The sequence below is a fragment of the Heterodontus francisci genome, chromosome 11, assembly GCF_036365525.1.
Source record: "Heterodontus francisci isolate sHetFra1 chromosome 11, sHetFra1.hap1, whole genome shotgun sequence".
NCBI lineage: Eukaryota > Metazoa > Chordata > Chondrichthyes > Heterodontiformes > Heterodontidae > Heterodontus > Heterodontus francisci.
In genome coordinates, this window is record NC_090381.1 from 26,154,134 (window position 1) to 26,171,989 (window position 17,856).

Consider the following 17,856-nt stretch of genomic DNA (forward strand, 5'->3'; position numbering starts at 1 on the left):
GCTTAACAGTGTTTGATGGGGCAGTATAAAGGGATCTTTACTCTGTATCTAACCTGTGCTGTACCTGACCGAGGAGTGTTTGTAGCAATGTAGAACAAGCTTTATTCTGTGGTAAATTGTTCTGTACCTGACCTAGAGGTGATGGGACAATGTAAAGCGAAGTTCACTTTGTATTGAACCTATACTATACCAAACATGGGAGTGCTTAATTGGGCAAAGTAGGATTACATAGGATAAACAGCACAGAAACAGGCCATTCGGCCCAAACAGTCCATGCTGGCATTTATGGTCTACTTGAGCTTCCTCTTGTCTTTCCTTATCTAACTCTAATACCAGAGAGGGAGCTCAACTCTTGAATCCAGCCCATACTACATTTGCCATGAGTGCATTTGATAGGGCAATGTAGAGGGAGTTTTATTCTGTATATAAATCATATTGTCATTGATCTGAGTATTTGATGCTCACATAGCCTACACAGTTAATGTCTAAATTCTCTCTTGGCCATATGGGCAAAATGCCAAGAGGATGATCAGCTCCAGCAGCACAATCCCCTACCCGGAGTTAACAGGTTCACTGGGGGCATGGGGGGTTGTGGGGGGGGGGGGGGGGTGGGGGGTGGGGAAGGGTAGTGGCGGGAGGCCTGGGATGTTGAGGGAAGATAACTCAACAAAAAGAAATGTCTTCTCAGTGAATGCAGGATGGTTTATTAGACTTGACCAGATGAGATTATTGAAGCCAGTGGCCCTCTGCCAATGGTAATCCAGCTCTCTCATACGGTCAGGTCCACTCACTCCCCAAAACCAACGCTGCCGCTGAGCTCAGCAACATTCCATTTTGAAAAGGTTGCGTCGTGAAGTGTTATTACAACGCGAATCGCCTGTGCGGCGCTGAGACTTTGTTTTAACATAAATCATATCATCGCATCAGCATTTTGGCAAACCAACAGTAAAGGATTTGGCAAACATTTTCCGATGTGGGTTGTACGAATCTTAATGAGAATATTTCTATGAATGAAGTGAAGCCCAGCCACTCAATCAACAAACACAATGATCTCAGCCAGTATTTTCCAGTTGGACCAATGCATTTAATTTTCTTTCACACCCCATACTGTATCACGGACTCTGCCTATCTATTTAATCTCCAATTAAATTCCTCAGGAAGGACATATTGGCCTTGGAGGGGGTGCAGTGTAGATCTAACAGAATGATTGCTAGACTCCAAGGGTTAAATTACAAGGAGAGATTACACACAAGAGGGTTGTATTCCATTGAATTTAGAAGGTTAAGGATAATTTGATTGAAGTTTTGAAGATATTAAGGGGAACAGATAGAGTTGATAAAGAACATTTATACCTGCTGGTTGTGGAGTCTCGGACAAGGACGTATAGTGTAAAAATGAGAGCCAGACCTTTCAGGAGTGAAATTAGGAAACACTACGACACGCAAAGCATGGTAGAAGTTTGCAACTCTCCTGCAAATGGCAACTGATGCTCAATCAATTGCTAATTTTAAATCTGAGATTGATGGATTTTTGTTAACGAAAGATATCAAGAGATATGGGGCAAAGGCGATATTTGGAGTTAAGACACAGGTCAGCCATGATCTCATGGAATGGTGGAACAGGCTCGAGGGGCTGGAGCCTGTAAGGCCTACTCCTGTTCTTTTGTTCCTAATTGTTAATGAGTTTTGTTCATTTTATCTTTGTGTCCTCTGGTTCTAAGCATATAATCCACATCAACCACCCTGCTCACAACTCTTCATTTTCAAGATCGGAAAAGTGTAAATTTGCTGGGAGGACAGTAAATTCTTGATTCATTCTAATTCCCTCTAGTATAAGCAGGGTTGGCTGATGGAGTCACTTGTAGCCTACAGCCCTATGTCCAGCAATCATTTTTGTCCCTATTCTCTGGACTCTTCAATGCACTCTTGCAATTCATGTCTACTGTAAGCTGGGAGGACAGAGCAGCTGGCACTGCCGTCAGGAGGAGAGGCCTGCACACAGCAGGGGTAGGCATAAGGCCGAGTTGCCCTTGATGGGCAGACAACAGGAGGCTAGAAGCTGGTGTGGCTCTTGGCCTGAAAAAAGTGGTGTGGACTGCTAAATCTGTGATGGAGCAATTGTTTCCAGGAGGACCAGGACAGAAGAGTGACATGAAAAGTCTTCAGATAGCTGGCAGAGGAGAGAAGGCAATGACAAGATCTATGGGTGGCCTGACAAACCGTAACCAGTAAACCAGTCACTGCAAAAAGCATTGATTCTACATACAGAGTTTTGGTTGCAGCAGCTTGGACAGAAGCAGAGGTACGGAGCGAACTTACAGCTGGGAGGTCAATTTCAGTGTAAGTTAAAGGTTAATTCCCTTTTGTTTTCGGAGGACCAGGGGACTGCTGGGTAAGTGAAAACTATATATTTGGGCGGTTTAAAATCAATTTCTTTTAGTTTTGGTTGCAGCAGTTTGGACAGAAGCAGAGGTACGGAGCGAATTTACAGCTGGGAGGTCAATTTCCGTGTAAGTTAAAAGTTAATTCCCTTTTGTTTTCGGAGGACCAGGGGACTGCTGGGTAAGTGAAAACTATATATTTGGGTGGTTTAAAATCAATTTCTTTTAGTTTTGGTTGCAGCAGCTTGGACAGAAGCAGAGGTACGGAGCGAACTTACAGCTGGGAGGTCAATTTCAGTGTAAGTTAAAAGTTAATTCCCTTTTGTTTTCGGAGAACCAGGGGACTGCTGGGTAAGTGAAAACTATATATATGGGCGGTGGCTGTACCTGAGACACTACACGTGTAGTGTCTCCCACCCACCCTCCTCCTCTAACCAAAAAAACAAAAAAAAAAGGACTCTGGTGTTGATAAGGTAAGCTTTTTATTTAAAAAGTTCTGTCCGTCGGATTGCTAAGCTAACAAGTTTTGACTTTTTTTTGGGGGGTTTTTCAGTAGATTTGTTGGGAATTTAGAATAGTGGGAATGGAAGTTAAGGCAGTTGTATGTTCCTCCTGCAGAATTTGGGAGGTAAGGGTCGCCAAGAGTGTCCCTGCTGACTGCATCTGCAGGAAGTGCACCCAACTCCAGCTCTCGAGAACCGCGTTAGGGAACTGGAGCTGGAGCTGGATGAACTTCGGATCATTCGGGAGGCGGAGGGGGTTATTGAGAGGAGTTATGGGGAGGTAGTCACACCTCAGGTAAAAGAAGTAGGTAGATGGGTTACCGTCAGGGGAAGGAGAGGGAACCAGCAGGCAGTGCAGGGATCCCCTGTGGCCGTTTCCCTCAACAACAGGTATACCGTTTTGGATACTGTTGCGGTTTCGAATTACCAGGGGTAAGCAATGGGGTACAGGTCTCTGGCACAGAGTCTGTCCCTGTTGCTCAGAAGGGAAGGGGGAAGAGGAGCAGAGCATTAGTCATTGGGGACCCCATAGTTAGGGGAACAGATAGGAGGTTCTGTGGGAACGAGAGAGACTCACGGTTGGTGTGTTGCCTCCCAGGTGCCAGGGTTCGTGATGTCTCGGATCGTGTTTTTGGGATCCTTAAGGGGGAGGGGGAGCAGCCCCAAGTCGTGGTCCACATAGGCACCAACGACATAGGTAGGAAGAGAGATGGGGATTTAAGGCAGAAATTCAGGGAGCTAGGGTGGAAGCTTAGAGCGAGAACAAACAGAGTTGTTATCTCTGGGTTGTTGCCCGTGCCACGTGATAGCGAAGCGAGGAATAGGGAGCGAGATGAGTTGAACACGTGGCTGCAGGGATGGTGTAGGAGGGAGGGTTTTGGTTTCCTGGATAATTGGGGCTCTTTCTGGGGTAGGTGGGACCTCTACAAACAGGATGGTCTTCACCTGAACCAGAGGGGTACCAATATCCTGGGGGGGAGATTTGCTAGTGCTCTTCGGGAGGGTTTAAACTAATTCAGCGGGGGAATGGGAACCTAAATTGTAGTGCCAGTGTGCAGGATATTGAGAGTAGTGAGGTCAGGGATAAGGTTACAAGGACGCCAGAGGGCACTGGCAAGCAAGAACCTGGTTTAAAGTGTGTCTACTTCAACGCCAGGAGCATCCGGAATAAGGTGGGTGAGCTTGCAGCATGGGTTGGTACCTGGGATCTCGATGTAGTGGCCATTTCGGAGACATGGGTAGAGCAGGGGCAGGAATGGATGTTGCAGGTTCCGGGATTTAGATGTTTCAGTAAGAACAGAGAAGATGGTAAAAGAGGAGGGGGTGTGGCATTGTTAATCAAGGAGAGTATTACAGCGGCAGAAAGGACGTTTGAGGACTCGTCTACTGAGGTAGTATGGGCCAAGGTTAGAAACAGGAGAGGAGAGGTCACCCTGTTGGGAGTCTTCTATAGACCTCCGAATAGTTCCAGAGATGTAGAGGAAAGGATAGCGAAGATGATTCTCGACAGGGGCGAGAGTAACAGGGTAGTTGTTATGGGGGACTTTAACTTTCCAAATATTGACTGGAAATACTATAGTTCGAGTACTTTAGATGGGTCAGTTTTTGTCCAGTGTGTGCAGGAGGGTTTTCTGACACAGTATGTAGACAGGCCAACTAGGGGTGATGCCACATTGGATTTGGTACTGGGTAATGAACCCGGCCAGGTGTTAGATTTAGATGCAGGTGAGCACTTTGGTGATAGTGATCACAATTCGGTTAGGTTCACCTTAGCGATGGGCAGGGACAGGTATATACCGCAGGGCAAGAATTATAGCTGGGGGAAAGGAAATTATGATGCGATTAGGCAAGATTTAGGATGCGTAGGATGGGGAAGGAAACTGCAGGGGATGGGCACAATCGAAATGTGGAGCTTATTCAAGGAGCAGCTACTGCGTGTCCTTGATAAGTATGTACCTGTCAGGCAGGGAGGAAGTTGTAGAGCGAGGGAGCCGTGGTTTACTAAAGAAGTTGAAGCGCTTGTCAAGAGGAAGAAGAAGGCTTATGTTAGGATGAGACGTGAAGGCTCAGTTAGGGCACTTGAGAGTTACAAGCTAGCCAGGAAGAATCTAAAGGGAGAGCTAAGAAGAGCAAGGAGAGGACACGAGAAGTCATTGGCGGATAGGATCAAGGAAAAACCTAAGGCTTTCTATAGGTATATCAGGAATAAAAGAATGACTAGAGTTAGATTAGGGCCAATCAAGGATAGTAGTGGGAAGTTGTGTGTGGAATCAGAGGAGATAGGGGAAGTGTTAAATTAATATTTTTCGTCAGTATTTACAGTAGAGAAAGAAAATGTTGTCGAGGAGAATACTGAGATTCAGACTACTAGGCTAGATGGGATTGAGGTTCACAAGGAGGAGGTGTTAGCAATTTTGGAAAGTGTGAAAATAGATAAGTCCCCTGGGCCAGATGGGATTTATCCTAGGATTCTCTGGGAAGCCAGGGAGGAGTTTGCAGAGCCTTTGTCCTTGATCTTTATGTCGTCATTGTCGACAGGAATAGTGCCGGAAGACTGGAGGATAGCAAATGTTGTCCCCTTGTTCAAGAAGGGGAGTAGAGACAGCCCTGGTAATTATAGACCTGTGAGCCTTACTTCGGTTGTGGGTAAAATGTTGGAAAAGGTTACAAGAGACAGGATTTATAATCATCTTGAAAAGAATAAGTTCATTAGCGATAGTCAGCACGGTTTTGTGAAGGGTAGGTCGTGCCTCACAAACCTTATTGAGTTTTTCGAGAAGGTGACCAAACAGGTGGATGAGGGTAAAGCAGTGGATGTGGTGCATATGGATTTCAGTAAGGCGTTTGATAAGGTTCCCCATGGTAGGCTATTGCAGAAAATACGGAAGTATGGGGTTGAAGGTGATTTAGAGCTTTGGATCAGAAATTGGCTAGCTGAAAGGAGACAGAGGGTGGTGGTTGATGGCAAATGTTCATCCTGGAGTTTAGTTACTAGTGGTGTACCGCAAGGATCTGTTTTGGGGCCACTGCTGTTTGTCATTTTTATAAATGACCTGGAAAAGGGTGTAGAAGGGTGGGTTAGTAAATTTGCGGATGACACTAAGGTCGGTGGAGTTGTGGATAGTGCCGAAGGATGTTGTAGGGTACAGAGGGACATAGATAGGCTGCAGAGCTGGGCTGAGAGATGGCAAATGGAGTTTAATGCGGAAAAGTGTGAGGTGATTCACTTTGGAAGGAGTAACAGGAATGCAGAGTACTGGGCTAATGGGAAGATTCTTGGTAGTGTAGATGAACAGAGAGATCTTGGTGTCCAGGTACATAAATCCCTGAAAGTTGCTACCCAGGTTAATGGGGCTGTTAAGAAGGCATATGGTGTGTTAGCTTTTATTAGTAGGGGAATCGAGTTTCGGAGCCACGAAGTCATGCTGCAGCTGTACAAAACTCTGGTGAGACCGCACCTGGAGTATTGCATGCAGTTCTGGTCACCGCATTTTAGGAAGAATGTGGAAGCTTTGGAAAGGGTGCAGAGGAGATTTACTAGGATGTTGCCTGGTATGCAGGGAAGGTCTTACGAGGAAAGGCTGAGGGACTTGAGGTTGTTTTCATTGGAGAGAAGGAGGAGAGGTGACTTAATGGAGACATATAAGATAATCAGAGGGTTAGATAGGGTGGATAGTGAGAGTCTTTTTCCTTGGATGGTTATGGCAAACACGAGGGGACATAGTTTTAAGTTGAGGGGTGATAGATATAGGACAGATGTCAGAGGTAGTTTCTTTACTCAGAGAGTAGTAGGGGCGTGGAACGCCCTGCCTGCAACAGTAGTAGACTCTCCAACTTTAAGGGCATTTAAGTGGTCATTGGATAGACATATGGATGAAAATGGAATAGTGTAGGTCAGATGGTTTCACAGGTCGGCGCAACATCGAGGGCCGAAGGGCCTGTACTGCGCTGTAATGTTCTAGTTCTAATCTCATGTGCTGGCTGTACTGCCCGTGTCTATATATCTTTGCACATGGGTTGGGGCAGTCTCATGAATATAAAACAGCACCAAGGTACGGTGCAAGAAAGAAAGACTTGCATTTATGTAGCACCTTTCATGACCTCAGGATGTCCCAAGCACTTTACAGCCAATGAAGTGTAGTCACTGTTGTAATGTAGGCCTAGATTTTGTACATAGTTGGAGTTGTACTTGAACCCACAACCTTCTGACTCAGATACAAGGGTACTACCACCGGCCACAGCTGACAGTTGTATAAATGAAAGGGCTGCCACACAAAGCAATGTGTTATCGGCATCCTGTCCGCCCATCCCTAAGGAGGAGGCCTTGGCCCCAGCTGATCCAGGCAGGATGAAAGAAGGCACGATTTCAAAAAAAAGATGCAATACTTAATGAGAGGAATTAGAGAAGAACCAACTGTGACTCCCTCAGACAGAACTCTTGTTCACAGCATTTTGACTAGCACAGCTGTCTTGCTTAAAATAAGAAATTTCCAGGAGAGGTTGAACGCTACATCGAACCGAGCGGAGTAAACATTTGGAATTGTTCCCAGCTCATGTAATTAAGTCGGTGGAGAAGACTAGAAGAGGTCTCATTCTGAAAAGGTCACCAAATACAACGGCTCACGGTGTTTCACTCATGTAACAGACTCCCCTTATGAGAATCTCCATGTGATAAACACAATGCAGCTTCCAGCTGTGACCCTTGACAGCAGACGAGGGACAGCAGTTCTCCACTCCCTTGTACATTTGGCACTTAACAACAACAACAACTTCCATTTCTATAACACTTTAATGCAGTAAAATGTTCTGAGGTGTTCATGGGAGTTTATCAAACAAATATCAACACCAAGCCACAAAAGGAACGATTAGGACAAATGACCAAAAGCTTGGTCAATGAGGTCAAGGTGTCACCATGAAGCACTCCCAGGTCAGCTATAGTACAGCCAGATGTGGTAAATAGCCCCCTCAACAGATCTCAGCCCTTACCTCAGGCCATTTCCTGCACCAGACATAATGTGACTCTTGCTAAGTGAGATGTCAATTTAGTTCCTGAAGAGAGCCAAGTTGAAGCATGCACAATTAAGACATATACAAGCTCTTACAGGTAGAATACTGTCTTATTAAAAGAGGATCCATTGAACAATTCTTGCTTGAAAGCAGACTTGTAAGTTCAGGGAACTGAATTTGTTTTAATTCACTCTGACATCAAACTTTCAAATAAGGACATGTCTAGAATTGGAGAAGTGCAACAAAAGACTCTTGACAATTCCAATTGCTGTCCATTAAAAATCTAACATCTTTTTCCACTTCTGATATGTCTTTCTTTTTCCTCAACCGAGGATTCGCCTCCAATGTGGTTGACATGGCCCTCAACCATGTCCGGCCCATTTCCCATACCTCTACCCTCAACCCTTCCCCTCCCTCCCGGAACCGCGACACGGTTCCTCTTGTCCTCACTTTTCACCCCGCCAGCCTCCACATCCAAAGGATCATCCTCCACCATTTCCGCCACGTCCAGTGTGATGCCACTACCAAACACATCTTCCCCTCCCCTCCCCTGTCAGCATTCCAAAGGAATTGTTCCCTGGACACCCTGGTCCACTCCTCCGTTACCTTGTCCCCTTCCCACAGCACCTTCCCCTACAATCGCAGGAGGTGTAATACCTGCCCATTTACCTCCTCTCTCCTCACTATCCAAGGCCCCAAACACTCCTTTCAGGTGAAGCAGCGATTTACTTGTACTTCTTTCATTTTGGAAAATGTATTAACTGCTCACAATGCAGTCTCCTCTACATTGGGGAGACCAAATGCAGACTGGGTGATCGCTTTGCGGAACACCTCCGCTCAGTCCGAAAGCATGACCCCGAGCTTCTGGTTGTGGCCATTTCAACACACCCCCTTGCTCTCATGCCCACATATCTGTCCTGGGCTTGCTGCAGTGTTCCAGTGAACATCAACCGCAAGCTCGAGGAACAGCATCTCATTTACCGATTAGGCACACTACAGCCTGCCGGACTAAACATTGAGTTCAATAATTTCAGAGCGTGATGGGCCCCCCTTTTTATTTTTAGTTATTTTTTCTTTTTTATTTGTTTATTTTATTTTAGTTTGTTTCATCATTCATTTTTTACCATGTACCTATCGACTGTTTCTTTTTCATGTTTGTGCTTTGGGCCAGGACTGTTCATTTTTCTGTCCATTAACACACTCTCTGCACTAACGCTTTGTCTTTCAATACACCATTGACATACCGTTTGATTTTGCTCCATGACCTACTGATCAGTTATTCTCTGTGACCCTCTGTCCTATTAACACCTTCCCTTTTGCCATCCCTTGCCCCACCCACCGCTTTACTTGCTTAAAACCCATTATATTTCTAATATTTGCCAATTCTGATAAAGGGTCACTGACCTGAGATGTTAACTCTGCTTCTCTCTCCACAGATGCTGCCAGACCTGCTGAGTATTTAAAGCATTTCTTGTTTTTATCTCTTTCCACTACATGGGCTGCAAATTCCATGAAGCCCCACCAGTCACAAAGCCAATCCATTTGGGGACGTCACTAAAAGTGTTCCAAACTTTGAATCTGGTCTCTTTCTCCTTCCTCCACCCACCCTAGGGAAGGCCTGGGATTTGTGAGGATTTATGGTATTCGCACATCAATCCTACATTTTCACGTACTTTTTGTAAACCAGGAGTTGCACCTCACAGTCTAGCAGATGTGATCTCTGCTGGCCTTAGTTTAATTTGAATGCATAATATTCCTGGGAGTCAGGTGGTGCTTTTCAGCCTGAAATGTCTCATTATGCTCTGTGCGATGAATTCCTTTTTGAGGTGCAGTAATGTAGATAGGCACAGCGGCTGTTCTGCACACACAATAATCCCACAAACAGCAGTGACATGAACAAACGATTAAAAGCAACTCAGGCTGAAGGAGAAATGGTGGTTCCTGTGCATAGTCAGATGACCAAGGAGTGGGAAACTTGGCTGATCTTCCTTCGTCGCCATATTTTTTGAGGTGCTGAGGCCGATCATACAGCCTGGATGGACAAGGACCAAGGTCAGGAGCAGGAGGAGCAGCAGGACCTGGACCAGGCGCAAGAACAGGGTCAGGACCGGGAGCAGGATCAGCATCAGGATTGGGACCAGGACCAGGAGCAAGGGCAGGAGCAGAAGATAGGACCAGGAGAAGGAGCAGGACCAGGTACAGGAGCAGGATCGGGACCAGGACCTGGAGCAGAAGCAGAACATGGAGCAGGCCCAGGATCAGGATTGGAACCACCAGCAGGAGTAAGAGCTGGACCAGGAACAGGATCAGGTCCTGGATCAGGAGAAGCAGCAGGAGCAGGAGCAGGAGCAGGCCCTGGACCAGGAGAAAAAGTAGATACAGGACCAGGCGTAGCAGACAGGAACAGGAGCAGGACTCAGACCAGGCGACGGAGCAGAAACAGGACCAGGAGCAAGAACATGAGCAGGAGCAGGACCTGGACCTTCTTGGATGGAACACGCTATTCCACTGCACAGTCTACATGTTACTCATTGGGCGAGAAAACAGTTGATATCTCTTGTTTAAAAACCACACTCACCTAATTTACAGTTAGCTTTTCCTCAAAATTATCTGTTGCAAAACATGTAACAGCTGTGCAAATACTAACATATTTCCTATTGACCTGCTGCATACTTTGGGGGAAATGAGCATCCTGTACCTGAAACATTAACCTGTACCTTTTCTCCTTTCAAATGTTGGCGCTCTGCTGTGGATCTCCCATTTCCATTTCAGACATGTTCATGTTCTGCTGTGGGCAACAACAGCTTCAATATTCAACCCTGTCTGTGTATCCCCAACAAAGTCCTCACTCTATCTGTCTGGAGATCTTCCAGTTCTCTGTGTTATTAATGGCTGCAGTTGAGGTAACTTGCTGTGGCGCTGAATGCTTTGATTGTAAGGCGCAGGTGGAGAGTAATGTTTTTGTACATCACCAACCTGGTGTCTCAATACTGCTTCTGTTGTTGGGACAAGATTTCATCTGTCTTTGTTTGGCTCAGTTGGACTGTGATTTGTCAAAATACAAATTGCAGAAAACAAGAGGGGTGGAGGTAGGACACTGAACTGTTGGAAAAATTAGAGGCTAGAAAAGGCCGTTTGACTCATCAACGCTCATCCCATAAGACCCCAAACGCTCCCATTTAAGTATCCAATTGCATTTGTGTTTTGTCTCAAGAGGCTTGGTCTGGAAAAGGATTTGATCAATTATGCTTGTTGGTGTGGTTCAATTGGTAGCAATTTGGAGTCAGTCGGTTGTGTGTTTAAGCCCCAATCTGAGAATTAACTTCATAATCCAGGTTAGTACTTAACCCTTAAGGGAGTGCCGCATTGTCAGAGGTGCTGCCTTTTGGATCAGACATTAAGCTGCCTGTTCAGTTGGCCATAAAAGATCCTGTTGTGCAATTTGAAGAGGAACAAGAGAGTTCTCCTAGTGTCTGGGCCAACATTCACCCCCTCAAAAAAAATGGATCAACAGCTTACAGGTTACAAAGTTATAGAAATACAAACAACTCACTTGGGTTCATTTCTGGAGGAACAGAATTCAAAAGCTGAGAAGTTATCTTGAACTTATATATAACCTTGGTTAGACAATATTTGTGGTACTATGCTCAGACCTGGTCTCCATATTATGAAAAGGATGTAGAGACACAGGAGAAGCTGCAAAAATCATTTACAAGGCTGTTACCAGAACTAAGAGGTTATAACTATCAAGTAAGATTGTACACGTTGGGGTCTTTTTTCTCAAAAAAGATAAGACTTGTATTTATGTAGTGCCTTTCATGACCAAAGCACTTCGCAGCCAATGAAGTACTTTTTGAAGTGCAGTCACTGTTGTAGTGCAGGAAACGCAGCAGCCAGTATGTGCACAGCAAGCTCCCACAAGCAGCAATGTGATAATGACCAGATAGTCTGTCTTTTTCTGATGTTGATTGAGGGATAAATATTGGCCAGGTCACTGGGGATAACTCCCCTGCTCTTCTTTGAAATTGTGCCATGGGATCTTTTACATCCACGTGAACAAGCAGATGGGGCCTCGGTTTAACATCTCATCCAAAAGATGGCACCTCCAATAGTGCAGCACTCCCTCAGTACTGCACTGGAGTGTCAGCCTTGATTTTTGTGCTCAGGTCCTGGGGTGGGACTTGAACCCAGAACCTTGTGACTCAGGGGCAAGAATGCTACCAGCTGAGCCACATCAAACAAAAAGTCTTTCGAATTATGAAGGAGTTTGATAGGGTAGATGTAGAGGAGATGTTTTCACTTGTAGTGGAGTCCAAAACTAGGGGATCATGAATATAAGATAGTCATTAATAAATCCATTAAGGAATTCAGATGAAACTTCACTATCCAGAGGGGAATAGCTTGGATGCATTTAATAGGAAGCTAGATAGGTACATGAGAGAGAATGAAATAGCAGATATGCTGATAGCTTTTGATGATGTAGAGCTGGAGGAGGCTTGCACAGACCAGCTGGGCTGAATGGCCTGTTTCTGTGCTGTAATTTCTATGTAATTCAGCTCTTTCAATGAATGTGAAAAATGGCAGCTGGATGACATAGATGTTTTATCTCTCGACCCTGAGTTTGAATACAATCAAGATTTAATAAGACAATGTTGTCTCTGTCTGTTGGCTGTAAGCGACCAATGAATTTGGTCTCAACTGATTACATGGGGCAGGACAGGCTGGCTGGTGTGAGAAATGGTCAAATAGCAATCTCAATACTTACTCAGACTAAATCGGTGTTTGAACTTCCAGAGCTGAGTGATTTGATTGAGGATGTTTAAAATAATGATGGGGAATTTACAGGGTTGACTCTTCCCCAAATAAGGGGCCTTAAAGAGGGTGCAGAGGAGAATTACTCGGATACCAGGGATGAAAGGCTTCTTATATGGAGAGACTAGGCAGGGATTGTTCTCCTCAGAGCAGAGAAGATTATGGGAAGATTTAATAGAAGTCTTCAAAAATCATGAGGGGTTGTGATGGAATAAATAAAGATAAACTGTTTTCACTAGAAGGAGGGCTGCTTACCAGAGGGCACAGACTTAAGATAATTGACAAAAGTACTAGGCGGGAGATGAGGAGAAATTGTTTTGCAAAACGAATTATTACGATTTGGAATCCACTGCCTGAAACAATGGTGGAAGCAGATTCAATAGTAACTTTCAATAGGGAATTGAACATATACTTGAAAAGGAAATGTTAGCAGGGCTATGGGGAAAAAGCAGGGGAAAGGGAATAACTGTGAAGCTCCTTCAAAGAGCCAGCACTGGCATGGTGGGCCAAATGGCCTCCTCCTGTGCTGTACAATTCCATGATATCGTAGAATTGGCACTTAAGCCAGTTAAAAGTGAATACAAGCAAAATATTTTCACACAAAGGGTTAAGAGAGTATGGAATGCCCTGTCCCAGAAGGTTAGAAAAGCAAAATCAATTGTGGTGTTTAAAAGGGGACATAGATACTGTCCTTCAGAAGTATGGCTTTTAATTGAAATAGAGAGATGGGAGGAAATCAGGATTAAAAAGGCTTCACGTTCCTGACTGAGACTGTGAAGACTTGTTTGCTCCCTCCGTTCAGGCCCTGCAGCTGTGGTGTGAGCTTCCCCACTTTCCGTAGTCGGGTTACATCCATTTATCCTCTGAAAGCTGATCTGCCAACACACTGCAGGTGTGAGCAGATCCTTCAGCTCTTTCTCATGATCTGTAAAATTACAAGCCAGAATCCAGCCAAAGCTTTTTTTAAAAACTCGGTACCCAGGTGCAGTAAGAAAGTGAACTATACAGCATGAACATGAGGCTAAATCTACAAAACCCTGGCCTCCCAGCAAAGAACTATGTTCAGTGGGTTGGGGGAACGTCACAGCGACAGTACATTAATCCTGCCACTGACCCCCATGCTTCCTTCAAGTGTGGCTCTATTTTGGGAGTGTTGGACTTTTGAATTTATCCATTATTTCTGGTAGTTTATCTACAATACCTGCAAGTCGGCTCCCCCGGGTACCTCAGTCATTTAGACTAGGGAGAACTTCATATTTGGTCTCTTATCTGTGCTCTCAGGTGGGAGCTCACTACTTAGTAACCAGGATTAGGCAGGGAAAATTAGCCAGTGATCCTGCTCTTGTTAACTGGACAGCAATCCATGATATATACATTGTATTTACAGCACAGAAACAGGCCATTCGGCCCAACAGATCCATGTTGGTGTTCATGTTCCACAGGAGCCCTTTCCACCCTACTTCAATTAACTCCATCAACATTTCCTTCTATTCTTTTCTCCTCATGAGCTTATCTAGCTTCCCTTTAAATGCATCTGTGCTAGTTACCTCAACTACTCCGTGTGGTAGAGAGTTCCACCTTCTAACCATTTTCTGGGTTAAAAAAAAGGCTTTCCTTAATTCCCTAATGGATTCTACTTATGGCCCCTAGTTCTGGTCTCACCTGCAAGTGGAAACATCTACTCTGTGTCTATCCTATCAAGACTTTCACGATCTTAAAAATCTCTATTAGGTCATTCCTCTAGAGAAAAGAGCCCCAGCCTGTTCAATCTTTCCTGATGGTGAAAACCTCACAGTTCTGGTATCATTCTGGTAAATCTTTTGGCACTTTTTCCAATGCCTCTAAATCCTTTAAGTAATACGGAGACCAGACCTGTTCACACTTCTCCAAGTGTGGTCTATTCAAGGGTCTATACAAGTTTAACATAACTTCTCTGCTTTTCACATCCATGCTTCTCAAAGGGAACCCCAGTATTTTGGGCAACGCGATATAAAGTGCTTTTCCTCCCTTCTCCATGAACAAACAGTGCGAAGAGAAGGAAAACATTTCATTATTATTTATAGATACAGCACTGAAACAGGCCCTTTGGCCCACCAAGTCTATGCCGACCAACAACCACCCATTTATCCTAACCCGACAATAATCCCATATTCCCTACTACCTACCTATACTAGGGCAATTTATAATGGCCAATTTACCTATCAACTTGCAAGTCTTTGGCAGTGGGAGGAAACTGGAGCACCCAGCGAAAACCCACACAGTCACAGGGAGAACTTGCAAACTCCGCACAGGCAGTACCCAGAATCGAACCTGGGTCCCTGGAGTTGTGAGGCTACGGTGCTAACCACTACGCCACTGTGCCGCCATTGTTAAGAAAATTCAAATTCTAAAACTTTAGCAAGCACATAATGAAAGAGTCCAGTCAATCAGGTTAACAGGCCTCCAAATGCTGAATAACATAATGATCAATAAATCCAATGATGACAATCCCACAATGTCATGTGGGGCAGCAGTTAACTACAATGCTGCATCGTGCATACAGCACTGCACTGTTCAACTGTATGAAGTGCCAGCCAGCAGAAATGTTGAGAGCAAACACTCCATTAACCCCTTATTTGCACTTTATCTGCTGTTACACATTCAATCAGTGCTGTTAAATACACTGATTCTGGATCACTGAAAGGCAATTTTAGGGTGCTGTACAGTTACATCAGCAGTTGACTGATCAACAGTTTTGTTCCCCAGTGTGCTGTGCAAACTGGCAATACAGTTACAGAGAACAAACACAACACAGGATTACTACCTTGTCTTGGAGGAATCCAATATAAACTGATGGGAAGTCAAAATGGCTTTTTGGTAACAGCATTTGATCCTTGTCACTGCATAATCACTACAGTTTCAAACTTCATTTGAGAACTGGCACACTGCATATTTTGTCCCTAATTTACAGAGTGTTAGACCATGTCTATTAGCTTCTCTTGCAAAAGCAAACACTGAACACTCCATATTATGACACATTGGCCTGAATTTTACTGCAGGCGTTGGGACCCTGACGTCGAGACGAAAGCGGGTCCTAATCCCGCGCTTGCCAGCACCAGGACCAGCGGCCGGCCCAATCAGAGGACAGGTGCTCTGAAGCTCAGCAGCGTCACCGGGAGAGGTGATCACTGCTGAGGAATGGCAGAGACCTCGGGAACGTTGTAAAAAGAATTAAAATTCAGGGGGCTGACGATCAGAGGGGAAATCCCTTCGGGAAGATCACTGGGGCCACGGGGGCTGCCTTCCCTACCCGAGGCCCCCTCTTTAGTCTATCAAGGTTCCAACTCCGATGACACCCCAACCCCCCCCGGGCTGCCACAGGGAGGTTGCTTTCATTAAGCTGACGGCCTCGCCACACAGCAGGGGTGGGGGGTGGGGTAGGGGTTGCCTCATCAGCAAAATGCCAGTGGCCCCCTAAAATGGCCCTTATAGGGCCTTTAATTATGCTAGTCGGCTGCCCGCTCCTCAATCGCCCGCATCCGTTCAAACCGTTAGGAAAATGCCCCTGCGGTGGGACCACATTGGGGAGCTAGTCTGAAGCAGTTCCCTGATATTTTACTGCTCTCCCACCCTCCCAGCCGACCACCCAGGGGCCGATAAAATTCTGCCCTGTGATTCAGAAATCAGTCTAACACACATCATGTTACAAGATCAGAAAATGCTCTCCCCACTGCAGCCATGGCCACACCGAATACACCAAGAAGCACTAAACAAACTTCAATTCTTCTGTTAGCACATGGCATGTACGAGTGTGTGCATAATCGTGTGTCCATGTGTGAATGTGTATACATGTGTGTGTATGTGCATATGTGTGTATAGGCTGCATAGTTGTGCAAGTGTGTACACGTGTCTGTGCATGTGTGTATAATCATGTATGCATGTTCTTGTGTAGACAGTGAGTGATGATAATGGATAGAGAGAAATCAATTGAAATCAGGATTAAAAAGGCAAACATATGAACGAACAAAATGGCGTAACAGGCCTGCTCTATTCTTGTGTAAGCCATTTGATCTTCTAATAGTGTGCTCTTTAAACAATCGACATTAGACAGTCAAACTCCTGTCCACCGACACGGAACTATCCTACGAACTGTCAGAGGGTGACACACACTCCATTCCCACCCCACTAACAAAATCGTAGCCCACCAAGTTTCAACATCTTCAGGAGAGATAGCAGTGAGGAAAGTATAGAAAGAAACAATTTTATTTATTTCACTGTTGCTGTCACTATCAGAGCAGAGGCTGCCTGGCCCCAGCTGCTATTCTCTTTATGATCAGCTGCTGGCATAGCAGGCTTCAATCTCCAACACTTGCCCTGAATGGAAGTCATGTGGAATCGAGTGTAAAACACTACTGCAGTTCAACACACCCATGCTCTACAATGAAAGTTAACAAACTGCACTTCCAAACCAAACAGGCACTGGAGCTGTGGAATTCCTCTTTGGATTAACAACCAGTGTTACTTTTCAAATCATTTGCATGACGTTCTTTCCTTCCCCCTTCTCCTTCGCACCTACCTGAGAGACTTTCTTCACCACCTCCGTACCAACGCTGAGACCCCGCACGAAGGAGCGAGCGGCAATGAACACCCGAATTAGCCTTATCTTGAAGAACCGAGGCACCTCACCAAAGGGCCGCAGCTGCTCTGCGTGCTTAACCATACACTCAAGGTACTCTTCGCTGATCTGGTAATGTGGATTCTGATGCTTGAATTGGTACTCCATCAACCTCAACCAGAACTCATTCAGCACCTCCTCCAAGTTGATGTTGGCACCTCTGTAGTAATGGCGGAGCTCGCTGAACAGGTCCTTAAAGATTTTGCTATTCTCAAAGTAAAGTTGCCCATACATTTGTGTAAACTTCCTGTGAAGGTTCTTTTCCGATTGGTCCAGCAGTTCTTGGAAATAGCCTGTGGGTGAGAAAACCAAACGATCACTCTCAGTACCCAGGACACCAAAGACACATTAAACCCAAACTCCATGCTAGACTTGAATCCTACACCATTCCCCAGTGTCATCACCCTCACCCCTAGCTGGAGTGAATCGAACTCCTCTCTCACACTCCGGGACAAGGAAAACTCTGTGGGTGATGCCTCACCCATCTCCATCTATTAAAA

General features: G+C 45.3%; 1 protein-coding gene across 1 annotated transcript in view; it reads right to left on the minus strand.

Annotated features, from left to right (window-relative positions):
• LOC137375149 (glypican-1-like) overlaps positions 1-17,856 on the minus strand; it is a 198,472-nt gene that overhangs the window by 41,209 nt on the left and 139,407 nt on the right. The window contains exon 3 of the mRNA XM_068041838.1: positions 17,258-17,649. Within this exon, the coding sequence (XP_067897939.1) occupies positions 17,258-17,649 (392 nt within the window). The remainder of the gene's footprint in view (positions 1-17,257; positions 17,650-17,856) is intronic.